General features: G+C 36.1%; 3 protein-coding genes across 4 annotated transcripts; 1 reads left to right on the top strand and 2 right to left on the bottom strand.

Moving 5' to 3' along the window:
- Window positions 1-673: 673 nt before the first annotated feature.
- LOC124445964 (arf-GAP domain and FG repeat-containing protein 1-like) lies at window positions 674-5,806 on the bottom strand. 2 transcript variants are annotated; one of them, XM_046996750.1, is made up of 8 exons: window positions 5,589-5,806; window positions 5,349-5,442; window positions 4,466-4,708; window positions 4,214-4,358; window positions 3,388-3,864; window positions 2,143-2,880; window positions 1,805-2,088; window positions 674-1,400 (listed from the first exon to the last, which is right to left on the bottom strand). In XM_046996750.1, exons 1-8 carry the CDS (start codon window positions 5,759-5,761, stop codon window positions 1,335-1,337), a joined length of 2,220 nt encoding a protein of 739 aa, XP_046852706.1. In that variant the 5' UTR covers window positions 5,762-5,806; the 3' UTR covers window positions 674-1,334. The 2 variants fall into 2 exon arrangements, with proteins under 2 accessions (XP_046852706.1, XP_046852705.1); XM_046996749.1 differs by having other exon boundaries at window positions 1,805-2,880.
- A 562-nt stretch (window positions 5,807-6,368) lies between these two features.
- Window positions 6,369-9,283, bottom strand: LOC124445151. Its single transcript, XM_046995856.1, has 3 exons — window positions 8,443-9,283; window positions 8,211-8,270; window positions 6,369-7,315 (listed from the first exon to the last, which is right to left on the bottom strand). The coding sequence occupies exons 1-3, from the start codon at window positions 9,199-9,201 to the stop codon at window positions 6,518-6,520; spliced, it is 1,617 nt and encodes a 538-aa protein (XP_046851812.1). The 5' UTR covers window positions 9,202-9,283; the 3' UTR covers window positions 6,369-6,517.
- Window positions 9,284-15,601: 6,318 nt separating this feature from the next.
- LOC124447557 lies at window positions 15,602-17,861 on the top strand. Its single transcript, XM_046998529.1, has 5 exons — window positions 15,602-15,765; window positions 16,016-16,039; window positions 16,400-16,441; window positions 16,978-17,025; window positions 17,165-17,861. Exons 1-5 carry the CDS (start codon window positions 15,656-15,658, stop codon window positions 17,640-17,642), a joined length of 702 nt encoding a protein of 233 aa, XP_046854485.1. The 5' UTR covers window positions 15,602-15,655; the 3' UTR covers window positions 17,643-17,861.
- Window positions 17,862-18,172: the final 311 nt, after the last annotated feature.

The following is an 18,172-nucleotide window of genomic DNA, read 5'->3' as shown; positions in this document are numbered from 1 at the left end:
TAACCATTCCTTAATGAGCCCGCACTTAAATTACACAGCGGTAGTACTAGTATAATCGATGGATTGTATGAAAAGAGATCATCAATAATCAACGTGACCAATACTCGAAGTCTGAGTCTGATCGCCAGGAAACGAGGGAAAGTGTACGAACTGGTAACAAAGTAAGAAAAATTTGCAACAGTGACATGTTTCAACGGGAGTATCGTTACATGTTTGTAGATATAGATCGTCCAGGTTGTGACTTTGAAGATGACTACCGCTAAGGTTGTCGAAACGTCAATCAACAACAACAAAAACAGTCCTTCTCGGGGCAATACCAACCTGGACGATCTACACCTACAAACATGTAGTGACATGTTCATCGGGGAGGGGGAGGGCCACAACAAGTGAAAAATTTTCATCATCGTCCCAGTTTTAGGAGGTAGTTCCTTAAATTTAGTTTTAGAGACAGAACTGGGTTTTTCGTACGAAAAATCTTTCAGAAAGGGGAGATGCAAAAACCTTCATAGGCCTCCGTCGAAAAGGATGAATGATACAACGGAAAAGATGATAATGCATAAATGAAACATGAACATTGACTAACTTGTGTTGTACGTATCCTGTATTGTAACATACGAAGAGAACGGTTTCTTTCTTAAAAAGAGAGACACATAACATTCCGCTATAGCTGGGATAAGGATTACGAGTTTAACATTGTTCAACTTGGATAAGCTGCATACATACATAAGCCAATACTAACATTTTTTTTTAATCCAACAGAGCCACTGATTATATGTTAGAAAAATTGACTTGCATTGAATCATGTTATCTTAGTACTGAAACTTAATAATTCGAATGTGGAGAATTGTTTATATAAAGATGAGTTCAAGTTAAGTTTACACTTCAAGTTCAAGAATTCGCAGTTCCCAAAAATTTTAACAATTCAGCGAGTTTGCTGTATGGTATGGTACAAAGCAGAACGCTGTAGTCAAAAATCAATGATCGTTCAATGCAAGCGTTCAAACCAGATGCGTCAAATGCTATTTTATAATTATCAAAAAATTAGCATTTAACAGCGATCTCTGAACATCATATTATGAAACACTATTTTTGCTATTTTCCACATCCGGAAACAGACGAAAATAATCCCGGAGAGACCGAACCTATGACTATAAGTCAAGTGCCTTTTTTCTTAGATTTCAAAATGGAAAAAAATGACATTACATTTGAAATACTTTCCGATAACTAGCAGCGGATTTTCCATCTGTTTCAGGATTAGTTTCATTAATAAAAACTTTACATCTTCTATTATTTGAATAATCATACTTAACATTTACGTGAAAATAAAGTAAAATTTACATGAATGGATTAGTAGATTGTCTTTGTTGAATGGGATAGCCACCACCGTGAGGCGCGGAATTCTAAAACATAAAAAACATATCATATTCTTTCAGAAACATTCCATTCACATGTTATGACTAATGGTCAAGTACCAACTACTAAGATGGATAATCACATTAGTGACAATTCTTGGGTTGCAAACTACGTCATAGTCGCCATATTGGATGATTTTAACAAACGATTTTCCTTATTTACAATGCAAATTTCATCCAACATGGCGAGCTTTCCATTGTTTTCTTACTCCCAAGGGGATGGATGCAGCCCACCAATAGTCTTCATTAGATAATATGTGTAATACATCTTGCAAAGGAACCTCAAACATTTCTTCTTTAAGTTGAACAAAAATCATTAATAATTCAGTTCAGTCCACTTAAAGGAGATCTGATCTTGACAAATCTTATACTACAATATTTCATCGACTTACCGCAAATGGATTCGACTGAGATTTCTGTTGCCAACCACCATCAAACTGATTTAGTTGCTGGTGTTGACCAAACTGATTGGGTTGGTGTTGTTGACCAAACTGATTTTGTTGGTGCTGTTGACCAAACTGATTAGGTTGGTGTGGTTGACCAAACTGATTAGGTTGGTGTTGTTGACCAAACTGATTGGGTTGGTGTGGTTGACCAAACTGATTAGGTTGGTGTTGTTGACCAAACTGATTGGGTTGGTGTTGTTGACCAAACTGATTGGGTTGGTGTTGTTGACCAAACTGATTAGGTTGGTGTGGTTGACCAAACTGATTGGGTTGGTGTTGTTGACCAAACTGATTGGTCCCATAAGGAAAACCTTGTTGCTGTGGCTGTTGATAATTTGTCGCAGCAAATTGACCAGTGCCAAGTTGGCCTCCCATGGCTGGTGTGACACCAGCAAATTGATTTCCAGCTGGTTGAGACGCACCACCAAACTGAGAAGCACCAAAGTGAGATCCACTCAGTGAATTTCCTTTTTGAGGATTGCCAGAAAATTGTCCAACACCAGACTGCCCCGTCGTACCTCCGGTATAACTAAACGCTCCAGGTGGATGGCGTGCATCACCACTCATTTTGTTAAACTGATTTGCAGCCATTGCAGTCATGCCGGCGCTGGAAAAACTCATCGAGTGTGCAACAGAAGATGGTGCTGTAGAAAATCCACTGTTTGAAGAAAATCCATTCGACTGCACCGCAACACCAGCAGATATTTGAAATGGATTGGACTGGGAGAAGGATGGTGCTGTGCTGCCAACACTGGCAAATGGATTGGGACCAGCCGACATAACGGAGGCACCAGTAGAATTGCCAGGGGTACCAAGTGACGTACTTGAATTACTGGTATTGCCATACAACGATCCCTGTTGAGCCCCACTAATTGGCGTAGTTGTTTGCTCTTTAAAAATCGAGTCTAAGTCACTAAGAGCGGCGTATTTGTCTGCAGCTGACGAAGACATTCCTGTTGCAGAAGAAGATACCACGGGACCAAAGTTTCCAACAGTTGATGTAGTCTTCGTGGGTTGAGAAGCTAGAATAAAACCAATATCGGTAAATTGAACGTAGTTATTAAAACTTCCATGCAGTAGCTCTCGCAACAAATTCATTTGGAGGCTAAAATCATCAAAATTATAGAGCTTACGAATTGCTTCATGTGATGAAATAAATGGAAGACGATTCACTTATTACTAATGGAATAAATCAAAAATTTGTGCGAGTTTCAGTCAATGACATTTACATGAAGTAATACACTTTAAAACGTTCAAACGTCGCTTTCTAAAAACCCTAATATCTTCATTGTATTTGTTAGTTAAACGCTCAACTATATTTATGGCGAGTAACTGTTTGTGTAAGTAGCTCCCGATGTTAAGTCAATACACACACAAGCCAATGAAAATTAATAGATCATGAACTATTAAAGAATCTTATTTAGTCAGGTTAGCTTTAAATGCTAAAGTAGAAATGTTTTTAAGAGAGGTCAAATAGTAAGTACGAAATGCTATTTGTTTTGCAACAAATTCTCGTGAGAAAACAGTACCTGATGGTGTAGTAAAATTACCAAAGGCATCAAATGAAGATGCAGTTTGTGCTGAACTTCCAAAAGCTGCAAACACATTTGGTTTTTGTTCGGCTTGTTGTGTTGTTGAGCCAAATGCATCAAATCCAGTAGATGTCTGGGAATTTGATTGTGTTGTCCCAAAGGGATCAAATCCTGTATTCTTAGGTTGAGATTGTGCAGATTGTTGAGGCTGAGAGCCAAAGGCATTGAATCCTTGGGGTTGGCTCGGTTGCTGTTGTTGTTGCTGAATTGATGAAACACCGACAAAAGCATCAAAATTTGAAGATGGTGCTGTATTACCAAATGCATCAAATGTTCCAAACTGTTGTGGTTGTTGAAGCTGCACAGGCTGCTGTTCTTGCACTTGTTGGGGCTGAGAGCTGGCAAATGGATCAAAACTAGCACTAGATGCAGGTGCAACAGGTTGACTACCAAATGCATTAAAACCAGAAGAAGCTACAAAACACAAACATCACCAAAACTTTGCATATATAAATGTTTATGTTATTGTTTACATTGTTTACAACTATGCAAAGTTACATTGTACTTTTATAATGTTAAAACATCTAAGTAGTTGGAAAGTGCAACAATGATATCATAGCCAGTTTTAAAACTGACAATGAGAACAAACTCTGAAGATGACCACTGCAAAGGTTGTCAAAACGTCAGTGAACAACAACAAAAACAGTCATTCTCAGGACTATACCAACCTGGACGATCTACATCTACAAACATGTAATGATACTCCCAGGTTCAAACCTATTTACTTCATGTACTTTAATGAGAACAAACATTGTCAAAATACCTGCAGGCTGACCGAACGCATCTGCCTCAAGATTACCAAGCAAATCATTCACTGGTGCTTTTGGTGTAGCATTTGCGGTACGATGAGGCACAGGTTGTGGTGCAGGCAGTGTAACAGTTGGCGCTGTTTTTGAGGGAGCTGGAACCTAAATTTGCAAAACTCTTGTTTAACTGCAAATCTTAAAATTAATTGGGATTACATTTTTATCGCATACAGAATGGAAGACAAAACAAATTAAACAGCTAGACTCACTTTTTTTCCAACAACAAGGGTTGGTGCGTTTTCACCTAGAAGATGTTTTAAAGGTTTTCGCTCTGATGACGACTGCAATGCTTCTTTCTTAGGGCTTGCTGCTTGCAATTGGGAAGGAGGAATGTACCATTTTTTTCGATCATATTTCTTCATTAGAAACTCTTTCACTTTAATTTCATCCTTAGATTCTGGTTCTGGTGGATTGGAAGAATTCCATAGTCCCAACCAAGATTTCCCACAAACCTGACGTTTAATTATCAAAAATATTTTCAGTATATTTAACAAGGAAGAAAGTGGGTTTTCCTTTTCAAACGCTAGAAATAATGGAAGATTTATAGAAATATCATAGGAAGATCATACTTTCCAGAACAACACAGTAATACAGTATATATGAAAAGGGTTTTAGAAGTGCTATTTTTCAACAACTACATAAAAAAACTGGAAGTTTGCATATGAGAACAAGATGCATGAAATGAAAATACATATGAATGAACAAATGTACCAACTAACAGTAGCTGCCAATATTTAGCATGACAATGACATGCAGATGGTATATCAACCTTTCACCTGCATGTATTAAAATCCGTTTAAAAGTTGACGGCTGGATTCAAATGTTCTTATTAATCAAAATATGGCGTGATGAATTTCGCATGCATTAGCAAGACAACGATTTTAATGTTTGCTTTCAGATTTTTGTTCGATAGAAAGTTATGAAGTATGTATAGCTATAGAAAGCAGAACGGTTATGCTGATTACAAATTACTCAGATACCGTCGTGTACAATACAAATTGCACAATTAACTATCGATCATGGTTGAATAATATTTTTAAAATCTAAGTAACATTAATTTCATGCAGCCAAATACATTATTGAAATAACCACCTCGTTTCCAGCATTTTGTAAAAACTCTATTTCCGATGGCGTAAAGCTTGTCATTGATATAGATTTGACTCGGTGTTGAGGATTCAATCCACGCCTTGACAGAAAAAAGTTTAAGATAAGAAAGCGACAAGCAAATATATTTAATGGATCTTCTTCACAATGTTCATTGCGTTCTATTACGACGTAGTTACAAATTTGAAGGACAAGTTTTTAAAAATACTATTTTAAACGCTGACTTACAATATTCCACTGCACGACGTACAGACAAACGAGCCTATCGTCATGTTTACATAGGTTGGACCCCGTTGCCCACAGTCGAAACATTTTTTGTTGTGTGGCAAAGAACAAAGATCCCGAAGAATTTTCAGATGTTTTTCATCTTGTTTCTTCGTGTTCTTCTTCGTGGAAGCCATCACCACAAATCAACGTAACTTTCTATTACAAATAACTTCCGTTGCATTGTGGTCTACCATCTATAAATGCAGTCTCATGTTTTCAGGGGGTGAGAAACAACATAAATTCGTTCATTTGAATATTCAATATTCCTTCAAGCAGAAAATAAGCATAAATCATAAACCAAGGAAGGCCAGGGAGGTTTACGCACTTAATAAAAATTTAGGTCTTCTCACTTTAACCTAGCCAAACAAAACAGCAAGTTGCATTAGTGATTGGTTTACCTTTTATATAGAACTGAGCTCCACAGTTGAAACATACAATACAGCCAACCTGTCTTTAGTACAGCATAAGTTTTGGTCCTGCTAGGTAAAAGTTAACTTTTATTTCTTTAGAAATATGTTGTTTTTGCAGTGATTAAGTGCAGAAAAACTTGCACTGCATGGCCAAAGTTGCAGGCTGGCTATGGCATTGCCAATCTTTACCTCTCATTCTGAAATGCTTTTTCCGAATAAAATAGAATTGAAAATCTTCACTGCTTTCAAATTTGTGACAAACATTGACAAATTTTTGCAGCCTTACATGATTTCTTTTTGCTGTCATGCACCTATTAGAACCAACATAAAATAATTACTCAATACATATTATTCTAAAATCATACATACATCAATGACAAAAAAGTATGAATTATTTTGCTGTTATTACTAAATAAGTATAAGATTATGGATATTTTAATGAAAGTTACTGCTGGTCTGGCATTTACATTGGCAAATGCTTCACCAAGGCAGGATAGTTCCATCATATTTTAAAAAGCTTCCTGAATCGGATTTCTTTAAAGACAAGATTACATTCATCATTCCTGAAACAGATTCATCCACAGTTAAGGGTGCTTGTTTTCCTCCCATATCAGTTTTCACCCATCCTGGATGTAATGAAACAACTGCTATGTCATCACCAGAATATTCACAACTGGTGGCTTTGGTGAACATATTTAATCCAGCTTTGGATATTCTGTACGCCAAGCAATAGGAGCTGGTGGTATCAGATATAGAACCCAAACTTGAGGAAATGTTGACAACAGCAGCACCAGATTGGTCATGAGATCTGTTCACCTGAGCTGCTTGCTTCAAAAAAGGATGCAAAGCTTTTGTTATCATGCATGGAGCAACGGTATTCACACTGAAAATGTTACTTAGGGAATCCACGCTCATTTCACTGAATGGCTCTTTAACATTTATGCCTGCGTTATTTATGAGCAAATTAAGGCCAGCTTCTTTGACAATATGTGAAACTTCATCGGCGAAGTCAGTCAAATTACGTCCTGAAATATTAGCCATATCTAATTCTAAAACATGAACGTTGGAATTGGTTTTGGCTATTTTGTTTAATTCCTGTGCATTTTCCGCTTGTAGTGATCGACAAGTGGCAATGATTTGAGTTGGACCTTTTGGTAAATTTATCAAGTACTTGATCATAGACAAACCAAGACCGCGGTTGGCTCCTGTGATTAACACCGATGCAAAGCCAAACGAAGCCATGTCTGTTCCTGGGTGCCCGTTTTTAATGAATAAATGAAATTATGATTGTGGAATGTTGGTACTCCAAAGTGATGTAATACAGTGATTACATGTGCACTTCGCACAACATCGAGAACAGCGCACTTGGAGAGCTTGAAACCTACAAATGCGTAGCAAATGATGTAATGGCAAAATGCTCACCCACTTCATTATCATCAAAGAAGTTTGGAGACAGAGATTAATTTTTTAAGCTTGATTTTCATTCTACGCAAAAAATTTGTTGCGATGAAATTGAGTGTAACATACCAAAGTTTTCAAAAATATGTAAAAAATTATGGGGCGTCAGAGCGAAGGGCGTATCAAAAAAGTGCTGGCATCAGTTGTGTCTGGGGGGGGGGGAGTAAAACATTTGTATGTTATAATCCGCGGAAAACAATCGATTCTAAAAGAACTTAATACAGCAGAACTGGAATAAATGAATACTGCCCCCTTCCTTCAATTGTTGAGCTAGCTACGCCACTGGTTATGAACTGGAGTAATTCAAGGACAATAGCATATTGATGTGACGCCAGAGGATACCCTAACTAGTTTCTTTCTTTTAAATTTTATGTTGTTAATAAAATGAAACTATATATCTCCCCCTTGATTTGCTCATATGAATATTCAATGTTCCTTCAAGCAAAAAATAAATATAAATTATAATCAAGGCCAGGTTTACTTCCACTCACTTGATAAAAATTCAGGTCCGCTCAATTTAGCCTAACCAAACAAAATAGCAAGTTGCATTAGATTTAGTTATGGTTAGTTTACCTTGGTTTATATAGAACTGAGCTCCACAGTTCAAACCCCCGACAGACAACCTGTCTTCAATACAACATAACCAGTTATCCCTGTTTTCTTCTCTGGTTTCTGAAATGGCTTTTCCAAATCAAACAAGATGAAAAATCTTTGCCTGTGACAAACATTGACAAATTTTTGCAGCATTACATGATTTCTTTTTGCTGTCATGCACCTATGAGAACCAACATAAAATAATTACTCAATACATATTATTCTAAAATCATACATACATCAATGACAAGAAAGTATGAATTATTTTGCTGTTATTACTAAATAAGTATAAGATTATGGATATTTTAATGAAAGTTACTGCTGGTCTGGCATTTACATTGGCAAATGCTTCACCAAGGCAGGATAGTTCCATCATATTTTAAAAAGCTTCCTGAATCGGATTTCTTTAAAGACAAGATTACATTCATCATTCCTGAAACAGATTCATCCACAGTTAAGGATGCTTGTTTTCCTCCCATATCAGTTTTCACCCATCCTGGATGTAATGAAACAACTGCTATGTCATCACCGGAATATTCACAACTGGTGGCTTTGGTGAACATATTTAATCCAGCTTTGGATATTCTGTATGTCATCCAATAGGAGGTGGTGGTGTCAGATATAGAACCCATACTTGAGGAAATGTTGACAACAGCAGCAACAATTTGCTCATGAGATCTGTTCACCTGAGCTGCTTGCTTCAAAAAAGGATGCAAAGCTTTTGTTATCATGCATGGAGCAACGGTATTCACACTGAAAATGTGACTTAGGGACTCCACGCTCATTTCACTGTTTGGCTCTTTAACAAGAATGCCTGCGTTATTTATGAGCAAATTAAGGCCAGCATCTTTGACAATATGTGAAACTTGATCGGTGAAGTCAGTCAAATTACGTCCTGAAATATTAGCCATATCCAATTCTAAAACATGAACGTTGGAATTGGTTTTGGCTATTTTGTTTAATTCTTGTGCATTTTCCGCTTGTAGTGATCGACAAGTAGCAATGATCTGAGTTGGACCTTTTGGTAAATTTATCAAGTACTTGATCATAGCCAAACCAATACCGCGGTTGGCTCCTGTGATTAACACCGATGCAAAGCCAAACGAAGCCATGTCTATTCCTGGGTGCCCGTTTTTAGCGAATAAATGAAATTATGATTGTGGAATGTTGATTGTGAAATTATGATTGTGAAATTATGATTGTGAAATTATGATTGTGGAATGAAATTATGATTGTGAAATTATGATTGTGGAATGAAATTATGATTGTGGAATGTCTGTGGAATGTTGGTATTTCAATTTTCAAAGTGATGTATACAGTGATTATAGGGGGCGTGCACTTCGCACAACACCGAGAACAGCGCACTTGGAGAGCTTGAAACCATTGAGTTCTATAAGACCTGGAGGGGAAAAGGGGCCTGGACCATTGAGTTCTATTCTTTGTTTGCAATAGACGTCACTTCCCGTATTTCCACTGTCATTACGTTTCAATGAAATCTACAACAACTGTTGTAGAGTTCATTGTTACGTATTCATAACTGGAGCGGCTAACTTTACTGGGGCGAGGACGCCAAAAAAATGGCGGCCCAAGGACGTATTTCCGCTGAAATGATCGCTTTGCAGAAAAATAATATTCTCGACCTCCCCCTGGTGTCTATAGTTAATTATAAAGAATTTTTCAAAAACAAACACGATATCACATAATATGGATATCGTTAGTTTGAATGTTACTAATATCTAATGCACTATACTGAAGCATTGAAGATTCAGTGATGAAACCTTTAAAGTTACTGTACTGTATATTTCTTATATATTTCTTATATATTTCTTATATTTCTTTAAGAAAAATTTGAGCTTATTTACCTATTAGAGTACAGAATAGAGATTTATCATATGCATTATTGCTGCTTTTTTGAAGAAAAGTTTTTCACTTTTCAAAGCTTTTCTACAAATTTTTTGCTTCTTATTTCTTATCATGAGATTGATGATCTAGAGGTAATATAATCCAATAACTTTCTAATTTCTAAAAAGCTTTCAAGCTTCTAGCATAAAAGTACACTATAGGTATGTAATTCATTTGGTTTTATTGCCTTGTTATGACATATCTACTTGTAATTCATCATTCTTGTATGAACAAAACACCAGATGTGGATACTCAGAGAACAAAATGCACTACCAACTGCTTATGAAATTTATTATTGAGGTGAAAACTGTGTTAATCATTCAAATTATAGTGCACTTTATTGCAAATATAGGAAAAACAAAACAAAGTGAAAAAGAAAGGTAGAAGAATTAAAACTACAAATGAATTATAAACACCGTTGGAAGCATAAGTGTTTTGATGATTATTTGCATTTTGCCCAATTCATATATCAATACAACAAAATCAATTGAACTAGGAGAGCAAAAGAACGAAATTCAGAAATTCTATAATCATGTTGCTGGTTCTATTTTGAGCCAAGATATTAGAAACTGGATTGTCATTGACAACCATGGATCTACTACTGAACAGAACTACATTAATTTCCCATTGAAAATACGATTTCTTAAAATTTTATTTTATGAGCCCGCGTCTTTCCGCTGACTTTGACAACCAAAACCCGCCATGTTTTTGACCACGCGGCCGCGCGCTAATAATTTATAGTAATTTGGTTGACGTTTCCCCTCCAGGTCTTATAGAACTCAATGCTTGAAACCTACAAATGCGTAACAAATGATGTAATGGCAAAATGCTCACCCACTTCACTATCATCAAAGAAGTTTGGAGACAGAGATAATTTTTTAAGCTTGATTTTCATTCTACGCAAAAAATTTGTTGCGATGAAATTGACTGTAACATACAAAAGTTTTCAAAAAATATGTAAAAAATATGGGGCGTCAGAGGGAAGGGCGTAACAAAAACGTGCTAGCATCAGTTGTGTCTGGGGAGTAAAACATTTGTATGTTATAATCTGTGGAAAACAATCGATTCCAAATGAACTTAATACAGCAGAACTGGAGTAAATGAATACTGCCCCCTTCCTTCAATTTTTGAGCTAGCTACGCCACTGGTTATAAACTGGAGTAATTCAAGTAAAATATCAAAACTTTATTCAAGTGCAAGCATTGAGTGTAAATTTTCAAGAATGGCTATCATCATATTATGATTGAAAATTTGCTAAGCGCATAACCGATAATATATGATTGAAAATTTGCTAAGCGCTTGTACAAGCAACAATTTCAAAGCTTGCTCCGTCACAAATTAATTGAGAATTAATCCGAGCATTCGTAGTCAACTTCACCATCTCTCCAAGCTCATCGTCATGGCAAAAACCAACAGAATGTACTAGTACCGAATATGGAGTAATTAACGCCCTCAATCATCTGCACACGCGCAATCGACTTGACCAGCTGCACAGGTTTTCAGATAAATCATCTGCACATGCGCAGTCAACTTGACCAGCTGCTTCAACATCAGATGCATCTCTGGTTTGCCCTTCGTGTTCAAGAACATTCCGTGCCAAGATTGGGCTCATTAGCCACCTCAGAACTCACCGTACCCAATCTTCTAGTACTTGAGTTAACTGGTCAAGGCCATCATCGCTTGCGATGGACGAACAACACATATGTTAGAAAATTTTGATTCAGTTTGGATTATAAATTTCTTTTTACCGTACAATATTTTCATGATTCAATCTAGAAAGTACTTATCTTCTCGAGTAGTTTTGAGATTAAACAGCACACTTTTCGGATTCAAAGGAATTCTTTTGATCGCATAGAGACAGCCGTCCAATTTATTACGTACTTAAGTGTGTATATAGCATTTTCAAATCACGTACAAAATTTCCTTCACACGACCAAATTACCTTCTATTTAAACGATGTATGTAATAAAAAGTTACCTTGACGACTGAAGCAAACCTCCTCTTTCCAAGCATTTGCAACACCTCAAATTCATTCCGAGCTCAGCGTAGCCGAAAGGAATAGGCATCAAATAAGGATACTCATCTCCAACATCACAGCCATTTTGATTTCTCTCGCGAATGAACGTGAACGAATCCTTTTACAATCTCACAGATAAGGAACATTTTCTCTGTTGGTCCTCGTACTATCCCTCGTCAATAACATTTCTAAGAGTACTCTTCTCACAATACTCCATCTGTATGTACAAACTTTGCAGAGTATATTTTGAATCTTCTTGCAAATTTCTTGTGGTGATTGCTTCCTCTTCACTTTTGAAATCCGATTCCTCATCCTAAAGGAAAGACACTTGTAGTTATTTTTACATATCTTCAGCAACATCATGAACAGTTCCCACTACTATATACCACTTGAGCAACAGAGCTTCTAAACTGTCAATGCGATTCATCGATATTTCTTTTGAACATGTCTTCAGAATACTCCGTGTTAGACACCTCAAATTCATTCCGAGCTCTTGAATTTTTCGCAGCGTAGCCGAAAGGAATAGACATCAAATTAGGAGACCGATCTTCATCATCACAGCCACTCTGATTTCCTCCTTGATCTTTTTCAGCGTCAAGCTTATCTGAAGTGATGATATTTTTTCAAACCGTTCGACATGGGATTTGGAGAGATAAAAGGATGTCCAAGAAGCTGCTGTGCGTGCGAATTTGCACAAATCCATTTAGAACTAGAGACGTGAAAAAACGTGCTGTGGACTGCACGTCTATACTGCTCTTTTTGATTTTATCAGCTTCTACTCCAACAAAAAATGGCGAGATAGATATCACGGAATTTACGCAAGCTCTAGATTTGAACGACGTCAACAAGTATTTTTCTGCCTTGGATGTCTATGGTGATCAGAATATAACAAGAAAAGAGTACCAAGTGCACTCAACAGGGAACAAACATTTATGAACTGAGCATTTAAACAACCACAGATTTACTATGACATTTGTGACTGAGATAGCAAATGTGTTTTAATGACTCAACATTTTTTTCTGTAGGGAATTTTTTAGCAAACATTCCCTTGTGGCCTGATAATAAGCATGTAGCAGGATTAATCTTTGATATATTTTATTTTCGATTTTTCGAGCGAGGTATATTTTGTGGATTATTATTATAATGACGATTCTGAGTACCTGAGCCATCATTATGACCCAAGATATTGCTGTGTCACTCTATCACATGGTACGGCCCGACAAAATCAACTATTGAATTTATCAAGGAATATTACCCATTGAGGATTCATATAATGATATTTGATAAAAGCGTAAGAAACCAAACAAACTTTTTACTTTATCTTCTCTTGTTATCTTAATTGTTATAAAAAAATTTCATTTGGTCATTAATTAAGGTTCTTCAAAACTGAAGCGGTAGTAGCAATGGCTGACATTTGACCTTGCTTCAAATAATTTCCTTTTTCTAAAATGAGAATACAATCTCGACATCAACAAGCAATAATCTCAACATCATATTCAACTATCACAGCACAGACCATAGCCCCATAACGGAATAGAATGATATTCCAAATATCCAAGCAGTTCTGTGAAATGTACATTAACGAGTTTGACAGTCTGTTTGTTCATCTCCAGTTGATACCAATAAAATCTTTATGACAATCCTTATGCTAATGAATATTTCAACATCTTGTGATGGTGCTTGATGGAATTATAAATCACTACTTCACAAATTTCATATTTATTTCATGGACTATATATAGACTTATATACTTCATCTCTGGGTGATAGTCAGAACAACACAGATGCATGTATCTCTATTCTTGTTCTGTTTCTCACCATTGGGTGACAAATAAAGTTTCAGTACATGATATTCAAATACATATGCTTAAAGGTACATACATATAGATATTTACACTTCAAAAACCATAAAACAACTGTGCACTGATAAACGTATTTCCTTCGTCATTAAAATTTCCTATAAAAATATAACTTGGTGAATTTTTCAGATGAGTGTCCAAATGAGAAAAGTATTAAAAACTAACTAAAACTATGTATATGAATTGCGCGAAAATTGTGCATGAAGCATCGAAACTTTGTAAAATGTTTTTAAATCTACATATTGGTCCATACCATTACGTGATAATATAATCAAAGAAAATAAACAAGAAAAAATACGACAAATGTAATACTGTTCCTAATTCTTTTCCATTATTTGTAATAAATGTTGCAGAAGTTACATTTTTAGAATACATGCATATATGGTTTTCCAATTTTAATTCTTCTTCAATGGAAAACATTGTTATGCTCAATGGCATCGTAAAAGTATGTCACATCGTGGATGAACGCCCGGTTGATATCTCATGTTACGAGTTATGACATCCTTGTTACAAAAGAGACAAATTCCAAATCCTTTTTCAGTACAACAATTGGAAACATTAAAGTCCTATGTTTCTATATGCATGTATAAATTTGTTGCCATGTTTCCATGATTGTTTTGTCATTTTAGCTAAATGTCAGACAAAATAGATTTGTGCATTAAATGGGGTAAAATTCATGTAGCCGTCAAATTATTTTGCCCAACAAGTTTCAGGATGTTTTAAGTTTACTTATAGTGCTCCACCTTTGTCGCTAATGTTTTTAATCCTAAGAGTCGCTTCATTTTCAGTACAAATTGGTGAAATTTTTGCCAAAATCAAAAGCATTACTGCCTTTGTGCGATTGGATTAGAAAATATACCTTATTTATAATAGAATTTGCGTGGTACTCCTTTTCGCTCAGTTTTAATTTGCGCACTATATGTAGAGGACATATTCACGCAAGCAGCCTTAAATTTGCGCTGGACATTCCTTATGTTTAGTCTCTTTTACTAGAGTTCAGTTATGCTGTTAACTTTTTTGTCATTACAAAGCCTTTTCACCGGAATATAATTAGTGCTGTAAAATTGCGCATTCATTCGTGCGTGACTTCTAGCACTGCGCGAAATTTAATATAAAGTAAGGCATTCAACTCTTATTTCTAAAAGACATATATATGATATAATTTCATTTAAACAAGGACACATTTCTGATCTAGTAAAAAACTACACTTACTTTAATGCCTGTCGTTCACCAATTTTTTTAAAGCCTTTAAATATTTAATGGGAAAATGCAGTTATTTCAAACAAAATTAACAAATTCGTCTGGCTTTGGTGATTTGCGGATGATATCCGATAAACAATTTCTAAGTAGACAAAATATGTGTTTCTTGCCATATCAGTTCTAATTTCCGTAAACATTTGCTTGCGACACAACGATAAAGATGCATATTTTTTGTTATATACGTAACCTTTGCGCAAAAATACAACATTTTTAAGACAACCACTTTTATCGAAAAGAAACAAGCAGGAATTTGAGTTCACTCTCAAGTTACAGACGCTTTCAATGTTTCACAAGAATGTGGCTGTTTTCTTTGACCTTGATTCAACGTGGTCAAAGAACATCCTCATAAGAATTTAACGCGCTGAGACGACAATGTGACAACGTCATACCTATTGGCGCATCTGATTCGCTAATTTTTTCAAGCCGTGTTGTATATAATTGGTTGGGAAAAAGGTAAAAGAGCAAACGCCCGCAGAAAGATCATACCGTCTCGTTTTTCTTCATACTGAGTGAATTATCAAGTATTGTCATGAAGCCTGACATTAAAATCATACTTTTGTTGTTTTTTGTATTTTGCCTCGTAATCGAGAGTGAAGGATTTTGGGGAAGAAGATCAAGAAGTAATACTCGTTCATCAAGGTAAATACACGTAGTTTTTATTTGACACAACGCAAGTTACAATATGTCATATGTTAAGCAGCTCATGGATTAACAACGTTTATCAGTTTATATTTTCCCAATGCAAGTAGTCAACACGTCCCGTCTTGTAGTGCTGAGAGAATGTGTCACGTCAGTATTGCATTAAGGCAATAGATGTTGTTTTTATTATGTTCAACAAGGTATTTACAGTACATATCTAATCATTTTCTCTATGTAAAACGTTTTATAGTTGGAGAAGATCTATTCGCAGAACACCCATCCGTCGTGTACCCATTCGCAGAATATCCATCCGTCGAGTACCTATTCGTCGAATACCCATTCGCAGGATACCCATCCGCAGAATACCCATCCGTCGAATACCCATCCGCAGGATACCCATCCGTCGAATACCCATCCGCAGAATACCCATCCGTAGAATACCCATCCGTCGAATACCCATCCGCAGAATACCCATCCGTCGAATACCCATCCGTCGAATACCCATCCGTCGAATACCCATCCGCAGAATACCCATTCGCAGAATACCCATCCGCAGAATACCCATCCGTCGAATACCCATCCGTCGAATACCCATCCGCAGAATACCCATCCGCAGAATACCCATCCGTCGAATACCCATCCGTCGAATACCTATCCGTCGCACATCCACATCAAGGTAATGCAAGATTTAACCCAGAATATATTAAAGCAGCACTTTATTAGGTCTGCAACAACAACAACCAGCTTTATTTTGAACATTGAATTTACTCGTTTTCACCAAGTTGCTGTCGGTCATTCAAAAAGCATTTCATGGGTCTTAACAACGATATGCATGATGGAAAATGATTCTCAAGGCAATACCTGACCCAGAAGAATGTAAGAGCGTACTTGCCTTGAGAAAATTGAATCATAAAGTCTTAAAAACATCCTGATTTCTGCATTTCAAATCGAGAGTGAATGCTATTACATACTAAATACATATATATGTTGTGCCTATACGGGTTGGGAACATTTGTCTTATTGGAATTTTTTTCTATCACGAATGACTTCAAAATCAAATAATGTGTTTATTTATCTTTGAACTTTAAAAGTTGCTATATTTTAGCTGCAATAGCATAAGGAATAATTTTCCTTTAAGCATTGTATAATTTATCAGTTGAAAGATTAGTGCTGTGTGAAAACATTTTCATTTTACAAATCTTGCGTTTCCAGGAAAAGCAGTGGTTGGTTTTCTGGTTCATCCAGGTCATCTTCGAGCAGGTATACATAAGACACTATACACATATATATATCATTACACAGAACTGTATCTAGTGCCATGAACAAGCCTTCCGTTGTAATTCTACTTCTGTCAACTTCTCTCCCAAAACAAAGTTAAAACCGATGATTTCTTATCTAGCGGCTCTAGCAAGGGCTTCCCTCATGACGTAAAGACAAAAAGTGGCTTGACTAAACTTTACAACAAGAAAGTGGTAAGTGTTCAACGTGTTGAAAGACCGCTGGCCGGTTTGAATAATGGAAAAATTGGAGTTATCGGTGTGAAGATTGCGAACAAACTAGGAATCAAGACGTCTGCCTCCGGTTATAAGGATCGTGCAACACACTCAGGCGTCGTGGTAAGAACGTCAGATGGTAAACGATATCTGGTTCATAAAGGCGATGGCTATGGAAAATCTAGTCAGACAGTGGTTGTTGACGCTAAGCACATGAGCAATAAATGGAAAAATGTCGGCTCCAGTAAAAGTGGCAACGGAAAGAATGTTGGGTCGTTCGTGAAAACCGGTGGGCCTAATTATAATGTTAAAGGAGACAACTGTCATAATGCTGGTGATAGGATGATGAAAAATGGTAGAAAAAAACGTTCCACTTGTGGCTAGATTTGAGAAACAAGTGTTATTGGATATGATTTGTGGAAACGGACATTAAATACGGGATACGGATATTTGGTCCAATTAAGTTTAATTTACTATATATTCATAGTGTAATCAATAGATTTCTATATGCGTTTCATAGAATATAAACAAAAGCTTGTTTCAGATGTATGTAAGAAACTTTCATAAAGTACAATAAAATTTATTGTACAAATTAGTTTTCTTTAACAATGTGTGTATGGGACTTTTGCTTATAGATTGCCATATACTGCAATGCTGATGTATTTTAATGCAATTACCGCGTGGTTTTCATTATTTATTTATGGAACAAAGTAAATGCATCATATAAATAATTTCGAAGTCAGTCATATCAAACATGAAAATCTGCTTGGACAATTTTAAATGCAGGTAATGTTCCGAAGAAACGTTATCTTTATGGTTTTTTCCACCATTACAATGAAAAGAAAATTGGAAAGAAAACTGATGATTTTGTTATCTGAGGTAAATTGTGCATGGTATGTTCAAATGCTTGTATT

This window comes from Xenia sp. Carnegie-2017, unplaced genomic scaffold (assembly GCF_021976095.1).
Source record: "Xenia sp. Carnegie-2017 unplaced genomic scaffold, XeniaSp_v1 HiC_scaffold_22, whole genome shotgun sequence".
Taxonomy (NCBI): Eukaryota; Metazoa; Cnidaria; class Anthozoa; order Malacalcyonacea; family Xeniidae; genus Xenia; species Xenia sp. Carnegie-2017.
Note: the sequence above shows the minus strand (reverse complement) of the source record. Positions and strands in the feature narration are given on the sequence as shown.

Excerpts from the sequence above, each read along its gene's own strand:
- LOC124445964 (XM_046996749.1), bottom strand. The coding sequence starts at position 5,761 with ATGGCTTCCACGAAGAAGAACACGAAGAAACAAGATGAAAAACATCTG. Across the intron at positions 5,443-5,588 it reads ACGTCGTGCAGTGGAATATT|GCGTGGATTGAATCCTCAAC; the intron begins GTAAGTCAGCGT and ends TTTTCTGTCAAG. Across the intron at positions 4,709-5,348 it reads TACAAAATGCTGGAAACGAG|GTTTGTGGGAAATCTTGGTT; the intron begins GTGGTTATTTCA and ends ATTAAACGTCAG.
- LOC124445151 (XM_046995856.1), bottom strand. The coding sequence starts at position 9,201 with ATGGCTTCGTTTGGCTTTGCATCGGTGTTAATCACAGGAGCCAACCGC. Across the intron at positions 8,271-8,442 it reads ATGGAACTATCCTGCCTTGG|GTGCATGACAGCAAAAAGAA; the intron begins TGAAGCATTTGC and ends TGGTTCTCATAG. Across the intron at positions 7,316-8,210 it reads TTTGTCAATGTTTGTCACAG|CATTTATTCATTAAAAACGG; the intron begins GCAAAGATTTTT and ends CAATCATAATTT.
- LOC124447557 (XM_046998529.1), top strand. The coding sequence starts at position 15,656 with ATGAAGCCTGACATTAAAATCATACTTTTGTTGTTTTTTGTATTTTGC. Across the intron at positions 16,442-16,977 it reads CGTCGCACATCCACATCAAG|GAAAAGCAGTGGTTGGTTTT; the intron begins GTAATGCAAGAT and ends TTGCGTTTCCAG. Across the intron at positions 17,026-17,164 it reads TCCAGGTCATCTTCGAGCAG|CGGCTCTAGCAAGGGCTTCC; the intron begins GTATACATAAGA and ends TTTCTTATCTAG.